We start from the raw sequence: 10,240 nt of genomic DNA, 5'->3' as shown, positions 1-10,240 counted from the left end.
AACCTTCTTCTCCTGCTGATGTTTCCACTCTAGGAGTTACTCTGTATCCTTCCAATATACTCTTTTATTTTTAAATTCTGAATCACTAGATCAGGGTTTTCTTACTGATTATTTTTAAATAATCTTGTTTCACTCTGTGTGTCATGGATATTTTTTGCTTCAGAAAAATTAACATCTTTAAAATATAAATTGTTTTAAAGAAAAAAATCTGAATACATAATTGTACAGACGATACTCAGATGTAGCCAAAATTGTGAGGATTGGCAAATGGCTCATGACTGGTAAACACGATAAAAAACTGCCATTAACAATGAGCTTCCTGGGTATGTTTAGGCATTAAAATTGGAGTTATCTTGAAAAATCATTCAAAATATCAACAAGGATTATTGGGCTGATCTTATTAATGAAAAAACATGGACTTGGAAAAGATAATGTGCTAATTAATATATGAATGGTCTTCAAGGGCTAAAACAAGTTTTGAAAAGGGAATGACATTCTTTCCTTGGTCAAGATCAGGTATTTTTATTTAAAAACACTTACAGCCTTACTACAGAATCTCATTTTTCTTTTCTCAAATAAGGTATTTTATTTTTTATATTATTTTCCCCAATTAGTAAAATACTAAAGGTACAAATCTCTGTCAACCAAATCAAGAATGAGTGATGCCGACAATGTGCGTGTGTGTGTTTGTGCACAGGAGGCATGCCTCTGAGGCTGGGTATTTCCTGGTGGGAGTGTTAGTGATGTCAGCTCTGTCTCCTTTGCACACGTCGTCATAAATGCCATGAGCTCCTCTGCCTCTGTCCCAACTCCAAGGCACAAGTTAGGAACACCTCCTTTATTGGTCCTCTTACCTAGAGGTTCTTTGAGTTCCAGTTTGGGATAGAGATACTGAAGATTTCTGTCCCACCAGATTCCTATTTGTATCTGATGTTTTTATTTTTATTTCAAAAATATGATTTTAACACTTCAGGATGAAAACTGGGCTCTGTGACTATGTTGACACCTGAAAATATCTTCAGCAATTACGTTTTCCAAGTAATCACTCTTAGGGAAATTAGCAATAAGAGCAGGTCATTTACAGTTCCCCCCAATAATCTAATTTAGGGCAGGAAAGCTTCAGGTAGTGGAGATTTCACTTTGAAATGGCGTAATAGGCTGGGTGCGGTGGCACATGCCTATAATCCTAGCACTTTGGGTGGCTGAGGCGGGAGGACGCTTGAGGCCAAGAATTAGAGACCAATCTGGCCAACATAGCAAGACCCCTCTCTCTAAATAAAAATGAATAAAAATTATAAAAAGAGAAATGACATAAGACCCAGCAATTGACTATGTTTCCAATATGACCTTTATTGAGCAAGTACTGCTGTGACGTTTAACATCGATCAACATAAGATTGCAAACTGTGCATGTCAACGAGGTTCTCCCATGAACAAAAGTCCATTTTAAACTCACCAGTGAGGTAAACGTAGTTATTCATATATAGCTTTCTTAAGGCTAAGAGAGTTCTCTGCTTCATTTATTGTATTTGGCTCAGTTGGTACTTTGCATAATACATCCCAAGACATCCCCCCCAGTGACCCCCTTCCAACAGCTTAGGAAATTGGCCAATTTCCCAGGTACATACAATATCATGCATTTGAATCCCCCAAAGACTGAGGAGGGAGCACCCTGAGCTTGCATGCAAACCCCTCATATTGCACAAAGTAAATACAATGTCTGGAGCCCCCATGGGAGAACCCGTTCTGTTTTGAAGCTGCCAATCACATGCATTTTGAAATTGTCATATGGCTTAACCTTCTGCAATGGACTCAAATCTTAGTCACTCTGGGTGACTTCCTTTACTATGGCGTGTGAAGTGACTTTTTCTACCTTTTTAGTAGACACTAGTTTCTCCTCAAAGGTCTCTTCATGCTCTTCGACCTTTTGAGTGACGGTTACAGATTTAGTGATGTATTTGGTAGCACCATCTCCCCCCTCACTGGTGATTTTTTCTACCGTTTTGGTCACCACTACTTTCTCCTCACTTTTATCAGCCCCCTTCTTTTCATCTGCTGGGCTCAAGTCTAGGCCATTGGTGACAACGCCTTTCTCCTCTTCCCTCCCACTGCCCTTTTCCTTGGTCTCCTGCTCCTCCTCCTCTTTTCCTTCTACCTCCCCATTGACAGCTATGTCTTCCTTCCTGGATTCCTTGGAACCTTTATCACTCCCTTCCTTCTCGCTCCGTCCCTCTCCTCCCGCTTTCTCCTTCTCCTTCTCCTGCTGCTGTGGCTTCCCCTCTTCTTTAGTCTCCTCTAAGTGCACCTTGACCGATTTGGTGATGGTGACCACCTCCTCCACAGCTTCCTCCTTTACTGGGGACTCAGCTTTCTTCTTCTCTGGCACATCCTTTGGTTTCTCTTCCTTTTTCTCTACCTTCTCCTCCTTGGGAGCTTCCTTGACTTCCTTTCTTTCTTCCTCTTTCTGTTCACCTTTCCCCACTTCTGCTTTTGATTTTGCCTCTTCCACTGGTGATTTTGGCACAGGAGACTTGGCTTTTTCTGGCTTTTCCACCTTGGCGTCTACCACCAGCTCCTCCTTGGTGGCCACTTCCTCACTCTTTTCCTCCACTTTCTTTTCCTCTTTAGCTTCAGCTTCTTCTCCTTCCCCTTCAGCCTCTGTTTCTCCTTCTTCCTGCTCACCTTCTTCTTTTTCACTAGAGCCTTCCTTCTCGGATCCTCCCTCTTCAGCTTGGTCTGACTTAGTGCCCTCGTCTTCTTCCTCCTCTTCTTCTTCCTGGCCTTCTTCTGCTTCCTTTTCCCCTTCTTCCTCTCCTTTAACTTCAGGTGCAGTAGCTTTCACTGGAGACTTTTTGGCAGCCACTTCCTCTTCTTCAGCTTCTGGTTCCTCTTCCTTTTCTTCTGCTTCTTCCTCCTTCACTTCCTTCATGGAAATGGCCAATTCCTCTGTAATGGCTGCCAGGGCTTCTTCCATTTCTGACTTCTCATCTTCCACTTTGGTTTCTTCTATGATCTCCTCAACAAATTTGTGTTGGACCTTGAGCTTGGGAGCTTCGACCTTGGCTTTCTGGATCTTACTGGATATTGTGACTGAGGGCTGTCGGTGTGTGTACAGTGGCCCAGTGATGCTTCCTGCAAATGTGCTAAATCTGGTCTCTTCACCCTCCAAGAGTTTTCTATGGAGAAAATCAAAGAACATAAAACATAGTAAAAATTTCATTGGGCCTTCTGAGCTTCATTACAGTCTGCGTATTGCAGTAGCTACCTTTGAATAAATAGAATTACACAAGTAAAATATTCTATCAGTTCAGTATAATATCTGCTATTACTTATTGGCATATTATGTCCTACTCAGTGATAGAGAAGGATTCTCCTGGACTGCCAGACAGTTGTCCCCTGCCATAACTAACCTTGCCCAATTGTCCGCTGACCACACCCAGCTGCTAAGTCTTGGCCCTGCAGTAGAGATCCATTAGGTGCAGCATGAATATGCTGAAAAACTCATTAGTGGCCAAATAAAAAAACCAAAAAGAACCCCCCCAAAACAAACAAACAAACAAACAGAAACCCCAGACTCCAAAGCCAAACAGCCTTTCTGAGATTAGTGACTTTCTTAAACATTTAGATTTTTAGGATACGTACTATTTTTAAAGCAAATGTAACTTTCATAAAAATCTTACTGTTAAGCATATTTCAGAACTTAGCCAGGTGTTAATATGGGTGTATTAAGTTATAAATTGGTGGATATTTTTTTAATCATGAAGTGTCTATTTAATATAGTTATTCAGCTTTCCTGAAAACAGAGATAGCTCTGTAAGTGTAATTTATTCTTGTTATATTATAACCACCTTATTGGTAATAGGAAAACTTTAATCAACGATTTTGTCCTTTGAGCTTAGTCAACAGCAAGGTCACATCAGTTAGTAGACCTATAACCTATCTCTCTATGTATAAAAAGATCATATATAATTGTGTCTCTATATCTAGATTTATATACATATGCACATATATGTATCTCTAGATCTAGATTAATATCATACACAATGTATAGAGAATTTATACTATAGACTAGTATAAAATATAATACATATAAATTATTTACATATATAAAATAACTGTATCTATATTCTAATATATCAATCTATATCTATTCTCAGCCAGATGATGGCAATAGTAAGCTATATAACAGAGAAACAGAGAAATAGAATGTCCTGGTGTTTGTCCTTGACATTATACATTTGAAAAGGTGAAACCACAGAGATGAAATATTAAAAACCAGAACTCTGTTCGTGCTTCCAGCATTTGAAAACATTTTTCCATAAAAAGTTTAACCATATGCATTGAGATTAATCTGTACCTCCTTTGTGTCATTCAAAAACCTTTTGTTTCTACTAGCATTCATTCTTTTAAAGCTGCATAAAAAGAGATAAAACCACACTTGCAATTCCTTAGAATAATTTCTTTTTAAGTAAGCAAGAAAACCAGGCACCTAGTTGATGCCTGCACCCTGCCTGCTTTAACTTAAGTGGTGAAGGCTCTGCCCGAACAGCCTCTGCACTGCGGTTAGTGTTCGGGCCACGCACACAGTGAGCACCGTACCTGTACGCAGCAATTTCTATATCCAGAGCCATCTTGACGTTGAGGAGGTCCTGGTATTCGCGCAAATGACGAGCCATTTCCCACTTTGTGCCCCGAAGCTCATTTTCCAGTTGCTGGATGGTGTCCTGAAACAGACACAGAGAGTCTCCCTAGACTCATCCTTGCAAACAGCAACTTTCCTGGCAAACCACTTGCCAACCCTTCCCTCTCGCATCCTCCCACCTCCCTCCACTTCTGCAAACCTCGCTGACAGCGCTCCCAGTCCCCCTCCCCCACCCCCTTTTTCTTTTAAAATCTAAGGGATTCTCAAAGGAACAAACAAGATCAATAAGACAATAGGAAACTTCCTGGGCACATCACGCACGGAGACCAGCGGACTTAGAACACGTCTCAACAGGACACAAACACGCATGGGGAAACTCCATGGCTGACCTGGCCATTCCCATCTGAGCCCTTTGGGCTGAAGCCAATTTTGAGAGCTCTTCCGATCACTGCCGGAAAAGTAGAGAATACATGCGTTTCTGCATAAGCTATCCTAAAGTTGCTGCTTTATCCACTATCAGTGCGTCCCTCCTACTTTAAACGTGCAAGCGTGCAAAACTATAACTGGAAAACAAGCACGTTTTTGAGAAAGGTCAAGACTTAGGCAGCTGGGGCAGGTGGGTGGGGGCGGAGAGTGGAGGAGGAGGGGGCGAGGATGCAGGTCGGTAAGTGGCCTAGGTCTGCGGCGCGCGCTCTAGCGAGCGGCCGCCAGGGAGCGCGGCGGAGAGGGCGCCTGGGCACGCTCCCAAGTGTCGGGGGCGCGCGGCGCTGGCGCTGGCGCAGGCTGGCCGCGCAGCCGCGGTTCCTACCTGGTAGCTGCTGAGGTCGTGGTTGTGGCGCTCCTCGATGTCGCTGAGCTGCCGCTCCAGGGACTCCTTGGTGCCGCGCACCGACTCCAGCTCAATGCTCTTGGACTGCAGCTGGCGCCGGTATTCGGCGATCTCTTCCTTGGCGGAGCGGATGGCCTCCTTGTTCTGCTCGGCCGCCTCGGTGAGCTTGGCGTAGCGGCATTTGAACCACTCTTCGGCCTGGTGCATATTCTGGTCGGAGTGGCACTCGAGCTGGGAGCGGATCTCCTTCAGCGCCGACGAGATGTCTGTCTTCAGGTAGTCTTTGCGCTCCACTGTGATGTGCGAGGCCTGGATCTGGGCCAGAAGGTCGGCCACCTCCTCCTCGTGGTTGCTCCGCAGGAAGGCCACCTCATCCTGCAGCGACTGCACCTTCTTGTCCAGCTCCACCTTGACCAGCGACGCCTCCTCGATGTCTTTGCGCAGCGCGCGGATGGCCGCCTCGGTGTCGTCGCGCAGCCGTGCCTCCTCCTCGAAGCGCTCCTTGAGCCTGTGGATGTCTTCCTCCAGGTGGTCAGAGTCCAGCTGCACCTGAGCCTTCTCGTGGTTCACCATCTCCAGTGTGGCGCGCAGCTCGCGGATCTCCTGGTCGTATGCGTCGCCCAGCTGGGCGTGCGAGGCCTGCTTCTGCCGCAGCGCCTGGATCTCCGCCTCTATCTCCTTGTTCTGTTGCTCCAGGTAGTGCACCTTTTCGATGTAGCCGGCGAAGCGGTCGTTGAGCCCCTGCAGCTGCTCCTTCTCGTTGGAACGGGACAGCTTGTAGTCGCCGCCGGGTCCGGAACCACCGTTGAGTAGGGACGAGGACTGGCTGAAGTCGAGGCTGCTCTCGGCGGAGCTGAGCATGGCCGAGCTGTAGGCGAGGCGCGGGGCGAGCATGCTGCGTTTGTAGGAGGAGGACACGGTGCTGGGCGAGCCGCGGGACCATGACTGCGAGCGGAAGCCGCTGGACGGGGAGCCGCTAACGCGGCTGAAGCTCGAGCGTGTCTCGGTTACCCGCCGGTAGGCGGACGGGTTGCCCAGCGAGTCCAACGTGTAGCTCATCTTGGAGGCCTTGGGGCGGGTGGCTGTCACAGCATTCTGCCGGCCTCGCCGCAGCCCATTTATAGCCGCGGAGCTGGTCCCGGGCCAGGGCCCCGCCCAGTGGAGGCGGCGGCCGAGGAGGCGGGGACTGCGGGCACCGGTCGGGAGGAGGGGAGGGGGGCGGCTGAGCGGTGATTCAGCACCCTCTCCACGCGCTCGGGGGCCGCATTGACCCCGGACTTTGCTGCCTGGGGTTCAGCCCCTCCCTCCAGGTCCTTTTTCAGTCCCAGGCCACTTGTCTCCAGGGGTTCGCCTTCTCCCCATTTCTCACCTCCCCATTGCGTTTCTCACCCTTGGTGCGAGTATCATCAGCGCCCTTTCTTTGTCTGTCACTGTCCCGCTGTTCGTGCAGCACTTCCCCGACACCCTGGGGGTCCCCTTGTTCTTTATTCTTCTACACTCTTATCCTCAAGGCTTTCTTTTCTTTTGCCATTTCCCCAGTACTTTTTTCTTTACCCATCTTCTGTGCTTAATCCCATCCGATTCTTTTTTGGCCCATCTTCTCCCTCCTACTCTGGTCTTCTTTAGTCCCGTTCACCCTGCCCTTCTCTCAGCCCCTTCCTCGGGGGAACCCTTTTCTTCCAATCTTTCCTTCACCCCGTCTCCTCCCTCCCTTCCCCCTGCATTCCCTCTTTTCCCCTCCCCCACAGTCCTCTGTTCTTGCCTCTCTCCCCTTCCCCCACTCCTTGTCTTAAAGCAGCTGGAGATGGGCGCAGAGGAGCTGAGTCTAGAAGAAAAAAGAAAGACTTTGAGGAACGGTCTGCCTGAAGCCTAAAGAGAACAGGCCGGGGTAGTTATTTGTATTAAAAGTGGGATATGGCGTTTTTAACGTTTGGGGAACGACCGCAGCTTCCGCAGGGGCAGAAGGTAAGGCGCTTGTGCTCGCTATGGCGGCGGCAGCACCAAGGACAGCGCCCAGGCCGGGGAGAGGGAGGTGCGGCCACCCTGGGGGCTTGTCAACCAGCCTGGCCTGTCAGGTTGGCAAGGGGCAGGGAGTTCCCTTCCCCCTCTTCTCTCCGAGTAAATACAATTTAAACCTGCCTGTAGTGACTCTTTTTGCAGGAGCGAAGCTGGAATCTCAGGCTAATCTTCTCTGCAATGCAGGGCTGGCACAATGAACAGATCGCAGATTTTGAAAACATCCAAAATTCATTAATGTCAGTTAACAGAAATTTATACTTGTAGCCCAGTTTGAGTTTTGTAACATACGATGGACATAGGAAATGAAGAGATACAGGGCCTGAAATGTGAAGGTCAAATACTCCTTGGAAAGGAGAATTTGAAATTCATGAGATGAAAAGTCCAGGGAAATATAGTTTTTCATAAGTTTGGACACAAACAATTGCCTTGCCATCTTTCGGTTCAGTATTCTCTATGTGTAATTGCAATGATTGAAAAGGCATCTGAATTAACTTTAAATTGATTTAAAAGTTGCCGAACAGATTCACCACAACCTTGAATAAAACCAGATGTTTTCCCTCCATTTAAAATGTAATATATTTTTCCTTTTAGATTTTAGTGATTGATTTGGAATAGATTTTCTATATCATTAAACATGTTTATGCAAACAAGTACTCTACACAGACTTCTTGCTGTCTGGAGTACTCCTAATTGTTAAAATGTCCCTTTATTTTGAGTAGTGCTTTGGGGGTAATTCAGGTTAAAAAAGTTCAGAATACTACAAGACAAAGTAAAGAAGAGATTGCAGAACTAACAACAGCGCTGGGGCCACAGGTAAAGTGACAGAATGTGAAATGCTTCCTATGGGTGAGAAGAAACTACTGCTTGTAAGAAGTAGGGACTCCACACTTAAATAGCTTCTTTTCACAGCATGTTTTCTCAAGTTTCTGTTTTATTAAATGACAGGATCAAATTGATCAGTGAGTAATCAGGAAAGGCGTGGGTTTCTAGAGGTTTAATTTTTTATTTTTATCAGCTCTTTTGCCCCATTTATATTAAAACAGAAATACTATTTTAAATAGGAGGTGCTAATTTTGGGAGTTACTTTTGGTTTATTAATGTGGAACTGCAGCATCACAGACCATGTAGGAGAAGGATGTTCTAGTTTGCTGAGAGATCTTAGGCAAGCAGAGCCCATCCATGTCTTAAGTTGTTGAGACAGAGAGATGACGGAATGAGGTGATTGGCTTGTGAATACTGTAAAAACAGGATTTTCTGGTTTTATATAGGTAAATAAAGGAAAAGAGAAAGAAAACTCCCTGCCTTCTGTAAAGTACTGCGGATGTCAGGGTTGAACTCAGCAGGATGCCATCTAGATAAGGCCAAATGCTAATTAAGCAGTCATTTTGCCTTTGTTGCTTATTGCTTTCTGCTTTTATTAAAATATATACAAATCTTTGGCAATTTCATGGTACACATTCACTGCAAACTCTGCAATGACAGCACATGGTTAACCGGCAGGCTTCTGCTGTTAGTTTTCTTTAGGGCTTTGGAAATGAGATGACTCTGCAGAGAGACATTTACAAGGAAACACATGTCTAACTTCACAATTACCCAGTTTTGCCTTGTATCTAAAGTAGCTCAGAAGTTGTTCAGCTTCCAACTGGTTACAGAAGGAGGAAAGTGTTGCGTACAAACAAAATAAGAGCCAGTTACTCAGGCTACATCTCGTGCCTATAGCTTAAAATTGTAACTTAAATGTCACATGATGTATTGTTCAATCTGGGCACTATGGACGATGCAAAGAATTAAAACAGTTGCTTTATTAAGAAAAAACAGTTCCCATGGCCTAAAAAACAATGAATCCAGTTTCACATTTAGCAAAATGTTTTGTTTAACCCTTTCACTTTACTGTTCCTAGAGGTGATTTGAAGGTTATACCCATTAGTAAATTTAGTATAAAAACTTTGTTAGAAAAGCTATAACAGATGTTTTCCACTTTTGTCTCATGGTTTTGAAGAACATTTACCACCTTAATAGCTTTCACAGAAAGAAATGCTTTTGCATTTTTTAAACTCTAGTGACACTAAGGCTATGAAATCTCGAAATATTAAAAAGAGAGGAAACAATCATGGCAATTCACCTGAATTTACCACACTGCGTTCATGGAATTTGACTACAATACTTTTGTAATTGATTCTAAATAGAGAAGTTACTCATATGATTTAGATGTAAGACTTTTAAATGAAATTATCTCTGAATTGTTGTTTCATAAGCTACAGTCTGTTTTGAATCACTTTATAGAGAAATACAAGGCATGCTCCAATCTATGTATTCTTTCAGTAGGGAAAGTGCAAATGCTAACTTTGTAGCTAAGAGATAGCCACTAGGTTTTTTAGGGTGTCATCTAATAATGGGAAAATCTCTTTTGCCAAGGGGGTATATTTATTGGGTCAAAAAATAAAGATAAAAAAATAAGGAGTTGGGCATTTTCTCCCAACTTTCCGTGTTTCCTTACATTTCTTCTTTTAAAGAGTATTTTTGGATATACAAAAATGCAAGGAGGATGGGATGTAGGAACTGGATAGCAAGCAAGATACTCCAGATGGACGACGCCACTGTCAAATTGGTAGGCTGAATCCATCCAAGATGAGATGATCTGTACTTTCTTTTAACCTATTGTGTCTTGAACCAAATCCTTTTGCCTGGGATCTGGTTCTAGAACTCATAATAATTATTTACAACCTGTCTTCTGAGAATTATTTAAGGGGT

The 10,240-nt window shown here is 44.6% G+C and overlaps 1 protein-coding gene across 2 annotated transcripts; it reads right to left on the bottom strand.

Moving 5' to 3' along the window:
* Positions 1-1,325: 1,325 nt before the first annotated feature.
* NEFM (neurofilament medium) lies at positions 1,326-8,907 on the bottom strand. Of its 2 annotated transcripts, none has more exons than XM_017549768.2 (3): positions 5,450-8,907; positions 4,599-4,723; positions 1,326-3,175 (listed from the first exon to the last, which is right to left on the bottom strand). In XM_017549768.2, the coding sequence occupies exons 1-3, from the start codon at positions 6,527-6,529 to the stop codon at positions 1,819-1,821; spliced, it is 2,562 nt and encodes an 853-aa protein (XP_017405257.1). In that variant the 5' UTR covers positions 6,530-8,907; the 3' UTR covers positions 1,326-1,818. The 2 variants fall into 2 exon arrangements, with proteins under 2 accessions (XP_017405257.1, XP_037602057.1); XM_037746129.1 differs by lacking the exon at positions 5,450-8,907 and adding an exon at positions 5,031-5,376.
* Positions 8,908-10,240: the final 1,333 nt, after the last annotated feature.

The sequence above is a fragment of the Cebus imitator genome, unplaced genomic scaffold (assembly GCF_001604975.1).
Source record: "Cebus imitator isolate Cc_AM_T3 unplaced genomic scaffold, Cebus_imitator-1.0 Scaffold221, whole genome shotgun sequence".
Taxonomy (NCBI): Eukaryota; Metazoa; Chordata; class Mammalia; order Primates; family Cebidae; genus Cebus; species Cebus imitator.
This window is presented reverse-complemented; position numbering and strand designations above follow the sequence as displayed.